General features: G+C 39.7%; 2 protein-coding genes across 9 annotated transcripts in view; both read right to left on the bottom strand.

Moving 5' to 3' along the window:
• Positions 1-1,534, bottom strand: part of gtdc1 (glycosyltransferase-like domain containing 1) — a 38,987-nt gene extending 37,453 nt beyond the window's left edge. For both annotated transcript variants that reach the window (XM_056755636.1, XM_056755637.1), the window contains exon 1: positions 1,425-1,534. The gene's annotated coding sequence lies outside the window, so the exon portion shown is untranslated. The remainder of the gene's footprint in view (positions 1-1,424) is intronic.
• Positions 1,535-2,999: 1,465 nt separating this feature from the next.
• Positions 3,000-15,932, bottom strand: part of zeb2a (zinc finger E-box binding homeobox 2a) — a 48,666-nt gene continuing 35,733 nt past the window's right edge. For 6 of the 7 annotated variants that reach the window (XM_056754535.1, XM_056754536.1, XM_056754533.1 and 3 more), the window contains 8 exons: positions 15,597-15,815; positions 12,672-12,740; positions 11,436-11,624; positions 11,006-11,220; positions 9,379-9,487; positions 7,073-9,030; positions 6,485-6,665; positions 3,000-5,078 (listed from right to left, as the gene is read on the bottom strand). In XM_056754535.1, coding sequence (XP_056610513.1) covers positions 4,480-5,078; positions 6,485-6,665; positions 7,073-9,030; positions 9,379-9,487; positions 11,006-11,220; positions 11,436-11,624; positions 12,672-12,740; positions 15,597-15,815 — 3,539 coding nt within the window. In that variant the 3' untranslated portion in view covers positions 3,000-4,479. The remainder of the gene's footprint in view (positions 5,079-6,484; positions 6,666-7,072; positions 9,031-9,378; positions 9,488-11,005; positions 11,221-11,435; positions 11,625-12,671; positions 12,741-15,596; positions 15,816-15,932) is intronic. The other variant, XM_056754537.1, reaches the window with a different exon arrangement.

Below are 15,932 nucleotides of genomic sequence, written 5' to 3'. Positions count from 1 at the left end.
AAAATAAATGCGGTTTATTGTTGTCTAATGACACACAAAATAGTCTCCGAGATGTTTAAAATTTAGCCATTTTACAAATGCACACAACAAAAGATTGTGAAAAGTGCGAAATTAAGATGAAAAATGATTCAAAGAGAACCTTTGTGAAGAACCTCATCTACGTTGTAACAGTGATCAAACAACATGATTCATATTTTAGTCAGAGAGCTTTGTGAAATGTCAAGGTTGCATTCTCTATTTCTGGTCTTAGACTCATTTCAAGCAAAACACAGCTGGTCCAGATGAAAGCATATGAATCAAGACCGGAAGAAAGTACCCTGCATCAAATTTTAGCATTTAGGGCAAAGGCTGGTGATATTCGGTGATATTCTGATGGATTTATAAAGCTGGCACAATATCTGAATGAATCATATTCTGATTATTACTTGCATCTATTGCGTTCAGACAGCCAAGTAAAATAAGTATTGCTTGTGTGCTCAGACTATTAAAGCACTATACTGTTTTAAGCTTGTTTAAAGACAACAATAAGACCAATACATAAATGATTTAATACTTTTAGCTTAAACTTTGGCTGTTGTTAAGCAAACTTATAGCAGCCCATCAACATAATATAGGATATTTGACCACAATCCACGTTTAAATGAAGAGTTCTGTTCCAAAATGAGATAACTCAGTTAAAAAAAATCATAAATCATGTTTTTTTATTGTGCATTCAAATTAATACCAATCAAACTTTAGTTAGTTTGTTTTGAAATAGTACATAAAAACCAAAAAAAAAATACAGCTGATTAACACAATAAAAACACAATAAAAACATAATACAAAACGTGATTTTTGATTTTTTTTAAAACGTTGTCATCTCATTTTGGAACCAAACTCTTCAAATATAATTGTAAAGATATATCGTTTTATTTTAAATAACTTCATCTTTCTGAACGTTTTTGCAATTATTCTTAACTGATGCCAAGAACACCTGCAGCATAACGTTAGTGGACGTATGAGCCATTTACATAGATATGTAACTTCTCCTCACATTAAATATAAACATGTAGCTCTGATGTTGGACATTCACAAAATATCCCGTTTAAATACAGCTTGCTATTATTTTAAGCAGTCACCCAAGTAGTTTATTTACTATTATGACAACTAAGTGCAGGGAAGATGTGCTGTAGCGATGCACTTTACACAAGACAGAACGAAAAGCGATATCTTTACTAACGTTATACTTTAACGCACACATGTGAAAACAAATCACATTCAGAAGACAAAAGATTATGTCGCTACAACTCGCCTCACAAACAAATTCAGAAGTTTCAAAGTTTAATCGACGCCTCTATAATCTCTCTAAAAACAAGCATTAACTTTAATCAATAAAGGACTCTCTCTGCAATCTTATAAAACCCGCATTTTCAGTTCATTCTTACCTCTTCCTGAAAGCCCGGCGTCCGTTTACGTCATGACGTCACTGCGTGAGAAGAACGCCCCAAGATCTGCGTCGAGCGTGAAATCCCTCAGCAGCAGCATCTATATTAAACACTCACCCACGGTTAAGAGCGTAAAAACGTGCTTACTGTCCACGCTTCATATGCTATTTATATAAATTCTTGTTTTTAATTTCTTACATTAATAGAGTGGAGCAACAGTGCATTATTATAACTATTGTTTTAATCAAAATACACAGAATAAAGGCTAAAGAGCGTTGACAAAACATGATTACGGGGTCTCCATTGTGAATGAAGCCTTTAGCCTACAGCCTAGTATTTACTTATGCTTGTTTTTAAGCTAATGCGATGCTTAAAGTTTTACAATGAGTGTAACAAAGGTTTAATACATTGGTGCAAACAATGTTGTTGCTGTCTGTGTCTCTTCTTTTAATAGGCTACATTGATTTTGTTTCATATTTTGCTTTTAACATTTAGACCTAGTTTTGTTTTATTTGATTCAGGGCAACATGGCAAATGTATATATTTAAGTAACAATATAGTTGTTATACGAGAAGATGAATTCTTACATTGCAAGCAATTAAATTGAATACACGTTTAATTGCTGTCATCCTGGACCTCTCATTTTCTCAATAATGTTTTATATTTAATAAAGTTGTGTTAGTTTAATAAGTGCTGGGGAGCATGGATGAAAGTAGGTAAAGCATTTACAACTAACCTTTCATACTCACCTGAATGAAACACTGAACAAACAGAATCTCTGCCACATTTGCTCTCATATCAATTACGCCTCAACTTCCATGCTATTTCATTTGCATGTCATCATATTATATTGTGGAAAGTAACGTGTACAGGTAGGTTTAAGGAACTTTCCTAATCATGCTTTTATTTGTTATTTTTTATCAAAGTTACCTATCTACAAGAGTAAAAAAAAAATGTGCATTGTAGAAGAATGTAGCTTTTGCTGCATTCAATAGGGATACTTCATACAGTAACGTTAGCTTCTAAAATCAAATGGACTGTACATCCCTGCGGGGGAAAGCGGTCTTGAATAGTTCCTTTAAAATTAAATTTGAGATGAGTATGCGAGTTGAGAAAATTAGCAAGGTCATGGTTAATGGAACTCCTTAGAGTTCCAACGTCGAGACTTCACAGTCAGTTTGGCAGCCTGCAGCTGATGTTAATTTAGCGCAACCCAACATCATTCAACTTCAAAGAGACTAATAGAAGGATATCATACTGTGAGAGACTTTGATAAGGTGGATTATATGGCCATGTGTAATTCACATCAAAAGGTAAAGGTTCCAGTTATTAATCAAATGATAGCAGAGAAAATGATACAGGGGAATTTTAAAGTCTGATGTTTGATAGAGGTGATTTACAATATGGCTATATTACGTACATGCACACAATATATTGAAGATACTGCTTAGCAAACTATCTGAATAGATACTTGAAATAAATGACTAAGGAATATCAAATGCGTCAAACCGACTTTTTTCAGTTTGCGAGTAATTTCAATCACTTTCCATAGACATGTTACACAGGCTTTCAAAATTAAATTGGGCTACATTTATTTGAGCAAGTTCATTTTCAAGAGAAATTAAAAATTAAAAATTAAATTATACTTCAACAGACATTTCAAAAATCCCAACAACCACAGCCCCCCATTTATTTCTTTAGCTAAAAAAGGGAAAAAGGAAAAACAAATAAGATGAATAAAGTGGAATTTTTTCCTTTCAGACAAAAATACAGTGTTTTCACAATATTGTATCAAAAGTTCCCAAATTGTAGATTCTCCTTCATCAGGTAAGTGTAGTATGAAGAGCAATTCACAGCAATCGCTCCAGATACAATAAATGCTCTCTTTACGTAAAATTTGCTCCACTTGTAAGGATCCTTAATTACTAAAATATATCTATATCAAGGAACTATAATACTGTACACTACAGTATGAAATAAATATAATTAGGAAATATAAAATGAGTCACATAAATAAAATGGTAGTTTAAAATAAAAATGAATTTTGTATTGAACAAAACAAAACAAACCAAGGTAATACTGACAGGTGACCTTAAAAAAATACAGAAAATTGCACAAACAATATGTAAACTAAACAACTGCAGTCTAGATATACTAATACTGACATAGGTATTTCAAACGACAAGGTGAAATATTTCATTTAATACTAAAGCAGGTGCAAAGAGAACACTAGTTGACTTCGCATTATACTGTACAAGGATGGCACTTGCAGAAAACACAGGTGAAAGGGTTTGCATATAAGGCTTTTCTCGAACGAAAAAACACAGGGGTTCTGACTCGGTCCCATACAATGAGCCGGCGTCATTACAGTTTCTCAGACTCTTTTTTATGCGCCCCTGGCCAACTTTAAGACTTTGTATGTTTAAGAATCACAACAGGTTTCGTTTAGTTAAAGTCTCTTCATTAAAAAGCCAAGGATGAGACCCCAAACATCATGTGGCTGGTCAGGAAAAGAAAGGTAAAACCAATGGTATCACAGTAAGTGATAGACGAAATATAACACTGACACGCTACTGCATCTTCAAGCGCAGTATAGTAAGTACATATAGGCAAATATCTTTTTTTAATCCAATACGTTTTTTGTATGTTTATTTTGTGTTTTTTTCTTTTTCTGTTTTTGTAATACTTTCTCAGAGTGCAATTCCCAGGCTTGTGCTACAACCACAATGAAACACAGGAGTTATACTGAAATCAGCACCGCACAGCTTTCTGGCTGAAAACTCTGTACATTTTGAAAACCTTTCTTGTTTTGTTCTGACGATATTTTTTGCATAATATGGATTTTTCCCACTTTTTGATGCCTGTTTTTAGAGTTCGACTCTTAACATTGATGAGTGCAAGCCTCAGGCACACGCTCAGATATCCGAGACGTGGCAGTGTGGTACAAATGTGAATCTGGCTCAAAGTCCCTCCAAAGGGCGGAAGAAGGGCGCTATACAAGCTTGATAAAAAAAGAAAGCAAAGAATGCAGGAAGCTTAATCCGAAACGCAGTAGTTAATCAGCATCCTCATTCTCCCCGCCAGGACTTATTTTCCGCGCCAATTTCCCCTCTTCCGAACTCTCGTACTCTGTCCCTACTGTCATTTCTCGCTCTTTCTCGTCCTTTGCTATCCCATCAGGAGTGTCAAATCTCTGCTCCTCTGCTTCCATTTCTTCATCCTCCGCCAACCCTGTCTCTTGCCTGTCCGTCACTTCCGGATACACCTCCTCTGCCTGTCTGGCCCCGCCCTCAGTTCCATCTCTCAAGATGGTGTTTTCTCGTGTAATGTCCTCGGCCTGGTCCTCCGGATCGGAAAACCCCAAGGGCCCCAGGCCTTGAAGGTATGCTCGACGCATGAGGAGCTCCGTGGGCTCCAGGGGTCCGCCGTTGTCATGACTATCTTGTTTGGCAGCCTCGCGCTCCTCTGCCTCCCGTTTGCAGTAGGAATACCGATGGTTCATGTGCTGCGAGTAGGAGCCGGAGTGAGAAAAGCGCTTGCCACATTTGTCGCACTGGTAGGGTTTCTCGCCCGAGTGTAGGCGTGAGTGCTCGATGAGGTGGTGCTTGTGTTTAAAGGCCTTCTTACAAATCTGGCACTGGTGAGGCCGCTTTCCTGCGGACACACAAAGAGAGAGGAGCCGATGGATTAGAAGAGTGTCCAAACCACACCATCATTGTAAAAAACACATAACGTATCTTGAATATATTAAATTTTTGTATACAATTTACAGAGACACACATCTTTAAGTAACCACACAAAACCCTCCTGACTTGTGTTTATCTCATGATGAATTCTCATCAGTTTGGAAATAATTTGGAGTGAAAATGTAAAACAAACAAAACAAATGCCCTGACTGAAAAATCCCTTCATGTCAAGCCGCAACAAACCACCCCCGGTTTATTTTGGATGTTACCAAAACAGTGCAGAGAGGTGAGGGGGAAGCCACGGTCCTAAGGTGCTATTCTGAGGCCGTCTGTGACTGTTCTGAATGCAGCCAAGAGGATCAGGTGATTATCTCTCCGTGCCGCACAAGGTGAAAGTGAGGCAGTCAGCATCCCTGACAGAGCGATATGACATCATGTCTCTAGATTAAAAAATGCTTAGATAAGACAGCTGCCTTGTGACGCCCGTGTAACGCACGCACACCAAACATCTCTCCTCCAATCGTAACATCCATGGTGACTCCCAGAAACGGGGAGATAAATTCCAGTCTAATCAGTAAAGTAGGTGGGACCTGCCATTTGGCATTCAGTAATTTCACTGCTAACATATTTGCCATAAAAACCCACACACTCGCCATCATCTCCGAGCACATGAACAGATGTACTATATTCTTGGCCATGAATAGCCCTGGCATGCACCTTCCATAGCAGCCATACTTGAGATGGTCCCCTTCCCCACCTCCCCTCATCAAATTCAAAAATAGACAAGATGGCAGATTCCTCTCTATGCATTCCAAGCGAAGAATGTAAGTGAGGATGATGCAAACGTGTGAAAGAGAGGAGTCCCCCGGGAGGGGAGGTCACATTGTGGCATAGAAATGCCAAGCACACATCAGGCTTTCACACACCTGGCATACTGTGCTATGTTGGCATGCCAGCAAACTGCATTGAGAATGTGCCTCCATATTGACTGGCGTTCCAAATGTTCAATTTTATAGGCTTTGTGAGATTCGTTGTTTACTGAATGAAAGGTGTATACGAAAATTGCGTGTGCGTCGGCCATTTAACGGGGGGCAAATTAAGTGATATTTATATCCATCTTAGCAGGATTTAAAATATCATCCGCGTCACCCACTAAATTTAAACTATATCCCCTTTTAAGCCTGTCAAGAAGAAGGAAAGTGTTACACCTGGGTTTGAAATGTACAACAAAAAATGGAAATGGACAGAAAAAAAGAAAAGAATGAAGAAAAGAAATAAAAGATTAAAGAAAAAAACACAATGTGGTAATAAAAGGGGATTACTTGGGAGGGGTGGACGAGGGTAAAAAAAAAGAGTTGTCTAAATGTGATATACCTGTGTGCTCATATTTGTGTCTTAGGAGGGAACTGGTCTTCTGGAATGTTTTGTCGCACAAGTCACACGCGTACATACCACTTTCTGTCTTCTTAATCTTCTTCCGGGCGAGCAGCGACTCACTGTCTGTCAGGTCTTCTAGCCCTGACATATAGTCCCCTGCGCTGTCCAGAAGCTCCCCCTGCAAAAGAAACAGATTTCAGACACATCGCACAATCTTAACCTGCCACAAATCCTAATCCTAACCTGCCGACTAGGAAGAGACAAACAAACCGCCTGTTTGATCCCAAGTCTGGACAGAGCTTATCTCTGTAATGTGTGTAAGGCCTTTATCTCCCGGAGATGTCTCAAAATGAATGACATATGTGCATGGGGTGTCTCCATTTAATAAAAGCAGAGTCTATTCATCTTGAAAACAAAGTAAACTGGATAACTAGCAAACAAGAAGTGAAATCGCAATTTATTTTACATAAACTGTGAATCATAACTGGGTAAAGACACAAAACCGACAGGAAATTTGCTTTGTTGCAAAAGGTTGTAACAAAAACAAAATGTGGCTAGTTCCTTGTACTTATACATTCAATTTACCTGGAAGCCTGATTTCCTCTGGTATTTCCGCCGTTGTTGCATCTCAGCGAAGGTTGCTGCCCCCGCTGCATAAGTATAAGCCATATGTGGCAAAAAGCTCATGGGATCCAACCCTGGATAAGGCCTGAGTCCCGGGATGGTGGCTTGACCTGGAGACATGAATGTAGGAGGAGGGAAAGCTCCATGAGGTGGAAGCGAAGTGTACATGTGCCCTCCACCGAAGGGGTTTATACTAAAGATGGGGCTTGAGCTTTTATCCAGCTGACTTTCATTGCCCAGGCTGTTGGGTCCATTGAACTCCTTCTTGATGTGTGCCAAGTTTAAAGGCTCTGTTCCCTGTTCACGTACAGAGGTGTCGCTACTGTGGTCAATAGAAAAACCATTGGGTTTGGACCGCCGTTCTGACTTGGAAACGTGTTTAGGCAAAGACAAGTCCAGCGGTTCCCCATGAGCATCCTCAGAGGCGAGGCTATTAGGGGTGTATGAACTGCTATGCGAGTGTTTGGATGATGACGACGTAAGATTCAAAGGAGAGGGTGTCTCACCTCTCAAGTGGTCCACAGAGTCAAGTTGCCTTTCATTGGTCTGTCTGATGCTTGTAAACTTGGACAGCTTGTGCCCTGAATCCCCATTAGTTATGGCTTGAATCTCTGCTGATGAGTCGCTGTACTGGCCCATCGAAAGAGGTGAGCGTGCAAATGCTGACTCTCTAACCAAGCCGTGGTTGACCTCTCGGCAGTTTTGCTCAGGAGGGGGAGATCGTTTCCTAGACAAGTGAGATTGAGCTTTCCATTGCACAAACCAATCCTTCACAAACTCCTGAGGCAGAGCCACTGCTATGGAGATCTTCCTCAGTTCCTCTGAGTTGGGCTCAGTGTTCATGGCAAAGTAAGCTTTTAGTACTGACATGTGATCCTTGTAGGGGTTGACCGGGCTGGTGGTGTTCCTGTCAGAAAGGTAGGAGGATATCACCCCAGTCTCTGAGCCGAAAACCCCCTTTCGGCCGGTTGGTACATTATCGTTAGGTTTAAGGACGGCCTTGATCTCCTCATTCATCTTGCAGAGATAGCGCTCATGCTGATGCACGGGAATAGGGCCAGAAAACGTCTCCTTGCAGTACTGACATGAAAACAGAGAGTACTGCGCATCCCTCTCCTGTGTTTTGTCTTCAGATCCAAGATCCATGCCATGGCTGGGTCTTTCTTTCTTAACATCCAGCACCCTTCTCTTTGAATCTTCTGTCAAACTCTGGAGACACGCTTTGGCTTCGTTGACCTTTTCCAGTGTGTAGTCAATGATGGTCTTGGTGGGACTGTTGTGACCAACGCCAAGGAAGCTTTCCTGGGAAGCCAATGCCAGCTTCTGCTCCTCCATCTGGGAGCCTAATTCCTTCATGTATGCTCTGAGTTTAGAGATCTCTTCGGGATTGCCATCTATCTTCTGTCTCCAAACCGTGTTGTCCACAATCTGAAGAACCTTCTGAACTTCACTTATGTTGTTATTAAACCCTGTATAAGCCAACGGATGGGAATCCAACCCGATACCCAGGTGTTGCAGGGGGTTCTGAGCTGAACCATGTATCCCAGGAGGACTCCCTCCACGTCCGCTACCATTGAGAAAAGCTCCTGCCCCACCAAAATCTTGCTGCGATGCAATCATAAGACGGTACTCATTGAAGTCCATGGGCTCAGGCTTAATGTCTGGGTGGACAGATTGGTCAGATGGAAGGCTCATGGACCTGCCATTCTCCAGTTTGTGACGGAGTTGAGCTAAGGCAGGACTGCCTGGCGAGGACGCAGCTGAGTTTGGTGATGAGCCTGACTTAGTGTTGACTCCTTGGCGTGCCCGTCCGTTAATAGAGATGAGGCCAATGCACTTCTTGCTACTAATGTGTGAACTGTAAGAGCCAGAGTGGGAGAAGCGCTTCTTACAGTTGGAGCACTCGTAGGGCTTCTCACCTTAAAGAAAAAAATCAAAACGTATTACTTAAATTTTTTGCATTAGTTTAAACATTTCGCTTGACACATTGTATTTCTTTACAGTTTTGTGCATTGAAAGAAGTCAAAATTTTAATTTAACTTTGAACCATTCCACTTAATGAATGACACGATGATGGGACATTAGAATAAATAAATCATACTTGAATAATTATGCAATTATGGTTTTAAATATTCATCATCTTCCCGACTAGCCAAACCACACTGAATTACCATTAAGTAAATTGGAGACATATGGGCTAAGACTATATATTTGATAGCCATTCATCTTATTGCACTTGTAAGAAGGAGTAAAAAACACTCGCTTACCGCTGTGAATGCGAAGGTGCTCCTTTAAATGGTGCTTGTATTTGAAGGCCTTGCCACACTCTGTGCATTTGAACTTGCGGTTCCCGGCCCCCTCATTTAGCAGTTGAGGCTGTAAAAGAGTAAAAGATAAAATACAATTTGCATACGTTAGAACTGGGAGGCCACAATGAATTACAATATTTAGTCATTAATACACAATTAAAACACATGCTAGTCATGGACCATCTGCATCTTGCAGGTTTTTTAAAGGTATTATGATTAAGTCCATATAATTAATCCATGGTGACTTTTCCTTCTCAGTATCTTCTGTGACTAAGCCACAAACTTTAAACTTTAAGCATTTGTGTCTAGTGTTAGTTAAAACAGTGTAGGCTGTATCTGTATTCACCATTCAAAGTCACGTAGGTGCTCTTCCTGCATTTGAAATTCAAATGTGGGCCCCAGATGCACAACAAAAACAATCGCATTCACCCTGCACCCCACACACATACACAAAAGGTCTGCGAAAAACGTGTGGGAGTCCATAAGCACACGTTTAATAGTTAAGACGTACAGTATGACGCAGAAGTACTATCTCGAAAAGTCATACTTGTCTACAAAGTCCAGCTTAAGATGTATACAGGGGTATTTCTATATGATATTATACTACAGTATACTATACTGTACTAAACTGTAGGTAAATATGTACCCTGAACACACCTTGAAACATAAAACAAAAAACTAACAAGGTGGATCTAGTAAATAAAGTTCAAAGCCTTTCAGGAAAACACCCCTTGAGAGCAAATAAACAAACACTTAAAGTCATTTAAGGATTAGGATACTTTAGATCACCGGAAGAAAAGCCATCTGGTCATCATTTAAATCAGTCTGGAGAGGTGCACATGTGCGTGTGTGCGCATGCAAGCGTCAATCAGACAGTAAGACGAGAGGGTACCGCAAGTATTCACATAAGTTCTCTCCCAATGTGCCCAGGTTCAAAGTTGAAGGCTTAAATGTAGGATATCCTGTTAAAATCCTATAAAACTACTCAGAACTCATTTACCATAACAAAAAAAAAGACTCCTTCTCTTAGAAAAGCAAAATTGAGATTTGTATTCAAAAGAAAGGCTATGTTGAGATCTGAGTAACAGGCAGAACTAACTTGAGCTTTTATGCATCTTTTGACTTTGACTCCAGTCCAACAGCTGATGCGAAAAGTCAACAGGCCTATAGAATTCAATGTCCTAGAACAGCCCACACATGGCCGGCTATGGGCGGACACACGGGAGTATGACAGTGCACAGCTGTGGCTCCGGTGTGAAGAATTTGAGCGAGGCTCTAGAAAAGCGTGTTCAATGTTGGACATGGGTAGTGCATGGCTAAAACAAATTCTTTTCTAAGTGCTTAAAGACTCAAGGAAAATACATGAGAAGCATCTTCCCATGTGGATTTGTTTCCTATTGAAACAGGAAAGTTTCGTTTTTATTTATTTTAAAACATGCTCAGAAAGAGAGCCACTTTGTCCCACAGAATCATGTAGTTGATTTTGTTAGTTCGAAATATCACCAGTTGAATTCTATAGCCTGAAATCATTAAATGAGTGGGAGGTAATGAAGATGAGCATTGATTGAGGTGGGCCTGGTCTTACCTGATCTCTAGCGGGCTTATGTGTGGCCATATGGCGCTCAAGCTGGGTGCGGTAGGCAAAGGTGTCGCTGCACAGGGGACAGGGGAAGCTCTCATCGTTTTTCTCATGTCTATACTTGATGTGCTCCTTTAGGGAGGTCAGACGCTTGTAGCCCCGGTCACAGTAGGGGCAGGTCAACAGTTGGGCAAAGGCATCTGGCGTCCTCAGTGCCAGATCTGGGCAAAAGTGAAAAGAGGGAGAGAGGAGGGGGGTTGAAAAATGGCAACATATGTGTGGCATAGTTGCAATATTAAGCAATGGGAGAATGGTGGGTAGAGCATTACAATCAATTATGTGTAATTACAAAAAATATGATTTATTAATAATGGTAAATCTATATGTATTTCCACTATTTAGCTTTTTTTGGAACCAGTTTTATGTAATGTAATACCATTTTCATTTTCATCTTGTCCATTGGCCTCTGGTGTGCCCAGTCGCGTGTTCTCCTCTGGGTCCTCTGGGTAAATGATAACAGTGTCCTGCAGGTAGTCCGCAATACTCCCTGCATGTCCCTCACCGTCGTCCAGTTTCCTCTTGGCAAAGAAGCTTTCCAGCTCTGAAGTGGCATCAATACCCTTAACTGCACACAGGAAGTGGGGAGAAAGAGCAAAAATGAATGCACTGGTTGAGGCTCTTTGTCATTCGAAAGGCCTAGCTGAGCATTAGGACACTGGCCACTCTAAGTGTGATGCAGTGGAGACCGAACCATTAGAAGGCCCTTAAAGGTGGAAGTATTTATTTAAGTTACAACATAATGGCCACTTCAAAAGACTAATAGGAGCCAGCTTGATCATCAAGCACTCTTTAAGCATCCTCTTGCATGTTCGAAAATGCTTTAAACATTTCCAGCATTACGGGTAATTGGGTTATACGGCAATTAGGCGCGTTGGGGTAACCGATCTCACTTTGCATTGCTCATCATATACATAAAATCAGACCCAATAATCTAATTGTGGATCATGCGTTGTGTGTAATTGCACAGAACAAGGTTTAAACAAGGTTAAACGTAAACAATAGTTTTTTGCATGCTGTGTGGATAAGTACAGAAAAAGGCGGAATGGATGAACATAAAGTGTGAATTTGTAAAAGGAAGCTACAGTAGCTACATTTATACAAAAAAGATCTGTAAGCCAATTTGAAAAACAAAATCCTTGTATTGAAATTAATGCAAATAATTAATAAACTAACAAAAATATTCCAAATCATATTTTTTTGAAAGCTTAAACGAGCCAAATTTGCTGTCTTTTTGTAATCAATTTGAAAGTGCATATTGTGAACAAGTCTGATTTAGTCTAAACCCAATTTATTTGCAAAATGTGATTTGCCTTGCACTCCTGGTAAACTTAAAAATGTTTACTTTCCATCCCCTGTGGGCACACATGAGGGAGCATTACCTCACATGTCTATGTGTGTGCTCATGCCAAACAAAGGGTGCTAAAAGGGCCGGACACACCTAGTTATCAAGAAATTTACACAGAATCTGAATAACGAAGCAATGTTGCAAGAGTCACGATTAACACATCAAAAACATTAACCCCAATTGCCCAGTATGATACATGAAACAAGCTTTGAGTCTAAAAGACTTGGACGCAAAGGTTCAGATCAAAATCTCCAGAAATGAGCTCACCTGTACCATTTCCAATTCCAGGATGAGAGATGTCAGGACTCATGGAATTGTACTCAGATTTTCTCTCTTCTGTAAGAATGCCAAAGGAAAGAGAGAAAACATATGTTTTAAAGGATAACAATTACTACATAGTGTGCACTACTGTATAATGTACAATAAAATAACAGTGGGGTCCAAAAGTCTGAGAGCACAATGAAAATCAGGGATCTGAAATTTAATTTGAGTGAAAAGTAAACAAGAAAGCTATAGAATTTGAACAATCTAAAATAAATGAAATGTTAGTCCTTTCATATTTGTATTCACTAAGTTAGTTATAGAATTTAAAGTTATACTCAAATGTTTTTGTTGATCATATACTTTGTATAGAATACAAATTTATTCAAAACCTTTAAAACAGTACAAACATTTAAAAACAGGGCATAATATTTGCATTTATCAATTCAACCTTTAGAAAAGTGTTTTGAAAAGTAAAATACTAGTCATTTATTTGAACATGAAATTCATTGTTTACATGCTTAAACTTACTGTTTTATAATTTGTCTAGCTATAAATTGTTAACGCAAAAAACTAGTTGTAAACAAATTCATTAACTAGGTTTGTTGAGTTAAAATAATAACTTATGTTGACATGACTTATTCATTACATATTGTGTTGGAACCAAAATTAGATATAGAACATATATAGACAAATCAAAAGTTTCAAAAATGAAGGAGTTACATTTCAAAGAGCTCAGGGAATGATAAAACGTTAGAGAGTGACTTCACTGTAACCGTGGCTTAAGAAATCATGTCAAGGTATTTAAGGGAGGAGAGGAGGGTCTAAGAGGAGTTTGCTCATATACTGCAGCTATTGTGTTTGTTCCTCCTCCTCCTCCTCATGTGACCTCGTACCGGCAGTCACAAGTATCATAAGCTTCCCCCACAAAAGGAGGATATTCAGCACCACTATGCAGGGAGAAAACAAGGGTACAAGTCGCTCCTGACACAAACACACTCACTTACTCACAAGGCATAAGCACTGTTTCATTTCAAAACTGTGTTTCACTTCCTTCCTCATTATCTAAGTATGACAAGATGAAAGATGAAAGATACTGAAAGTCAATGAATCCTCTCACTATTTACCACATTTAAGCCATGTCTTTTAAAGCAGAGAGTTGAAATCAAGCTTCTCAGAGAAACGCTTCACGAATGGACGTTTCGAGCACCAAAAGAAGAAAAGCTCTATTAGACTTGGTAATTTTAAAGAAACAAGGTATTTGCTAACAGCTGAAAACCCTTCCTGGTGAAATTTGTCTCCTGCACCACACAGATAAAAAAGCGCAAGGCCTGGAGTCATTGAAAATATTCTCCTGCATTCTCTGCATTGTGCTTTCCTTTGAGGTACACTGTCTTAAAACTTCTTTGGCTGGGTTAGCGATTAGCAGTATTAGCATGGGGTTTTATTTCAGGTCATATGAAGGACTGAACGTCATGTGTGGTGTGCTGAAACTGCAATTTCTTCAAAGTTCAATTTAAAGTAAACCAATGAACTAAGGACAAAATATTTAAGCTTTCCTCGAGGGACAAAATGGCAACTACATTAGAGTCTCAGTTCTGCTTGTGGTAGCTGCCGGTGATGGTGTGAATTAAACCACTGAAACTCATGCGAAGTCCCATTTAAAGGACACATTGTTTCAATAGTCAATCTGACCGTCTCATTTCAAAAAGGCTAGTGGCTAAATATATATAGTTTTTAAATCAGTCTGAGGTGGAAAAGACCCCAAAACTACCTTTATTTAGTGTAAAAATAATGACATCTTTACATATGCGTGTTTATTTGTTTGTAGCTATGCGTATGCTGCAGACTTGAGGTGTGTTTTTCTGGCAATCATAATGCACAGAGAAAAGAGGAAGAACCACACAAGATGATTCATGCAGACGCTTTCAAAATGTCACATTTACCAGCCTTTACCACAATATGTTTTCCAGCTAGTGAACTAATACCTTTATTCAATCACAAAGATCGAATATTGCTATCGCGCTAGAGGTGTGGCCTTCGAATAAACTCTGAAGACGTTCATTAATCTAGCATATCACGGGGCAAACATCAACTAAACAAAACACTATTCAAGCGAATGACACATCCCTGAAGACCCTGTTAAGTTCTGGGACTTTGACAATCTCTGAATTTAAGTGACGCATATGGTTTAGTCATTAGCTGAGACTGATTGCTGGGGGTCGGGTATTTTCTCGCTTTCTTCAAACCGGGCGACTCGCATGAGTTCTCCCTTCACTCTGTAACTGTCATCCAGGCCCAGGGAATTGTGGGTCTATTATGTATGTAAATGGCCATCATAATGCTCAAAATTTCATTTAAGGCCTCTAATGAGTCTTCAGAAGGGCAGGCTCATGCTTAATGATAGCTCTGTGATCCTAATTAAGAGAATTTGTCTTTAAAGCCTCACTAGCTTGTGTCTCGGCCGCAAACTCGATTGCTTTTGGATTTGAGTGGATGAGTCACAGAAAAAGTGAGAAAAAAGAGGGGGAGACAGCGATGAGGCATCGGAAATTGGGTGTGATCTACCTTTATGATTAAAATTGTAAACCAAGTAAAAAAGTGAGATATGAGTATTTATCTTTAAAATCACTTAACATCTGCCTGTTGAGCTGTTTGGCCTAATAATATGAAAAGTGCAGATTTGATTATAGGTACGACAACCTATAAGCAAATCACGTTTTCATAAGTCAGAACTACCCTTGAGTTGATCCAGTATGAGTTTTTTTTATGTTGACATCACTTTCCTATTAGTTACTTATAATGCTAAATACTAGCTGAATCACATCACAACAGTCCAAACTTCAATGTTCCGTGAAATTTGAACTTTGGCTGTCTCATGTTAATCCACAAAAACCTCAAACGACTCGTATTCTTGGCTCACACTCTTACCTGATCCATTCAGGTCTCCGTGGCGCCAGACGTGGGCCCCGGCCCCATCCTGGCTTTCATTCTCTTCATCCCCCCGGCAGGAGAGCAGGGCATGGGCTACGCGTGGAGAGGCCTCCAGACTGGGCACTCCTGCTGGACTGCCTTCACCCTCAGAACCCAGCAGTCTGTCCTCCTCATCGGACCCTGACCCAGCTTCCCCCACGTTTTCATAGCTCAGCACTGAGAAGACAGAGATATAATAAAACTGTTATTATTTTGGTTTCCCTGCTGTCCAATGGCTTTAGTTCAACAAAGTACAGAAAATACTTTACTGGCATTGGGGCATGTTGTCATAAA

Source organism: Triplophysa dalaica, chromosome 8 (genome assembly GCF_015846415.1).
Source record: "Triplophysa dalaica isolate WHDGS20190420 chromosome 8, ASM1584641v1, whole genome shotgun sequence".
NCBI classification, from domain to species: Eukaryota; Metazoa; Chordata; class Actinopteri; order Cypriniformes; family Nemacheilidae; genus Triplophysa; species Triplophysa dalaica.
Note: the sequence above shows the minus strand (reverse complement) of the source record. Positions and strands in the feature narration are given on the sequence as shown.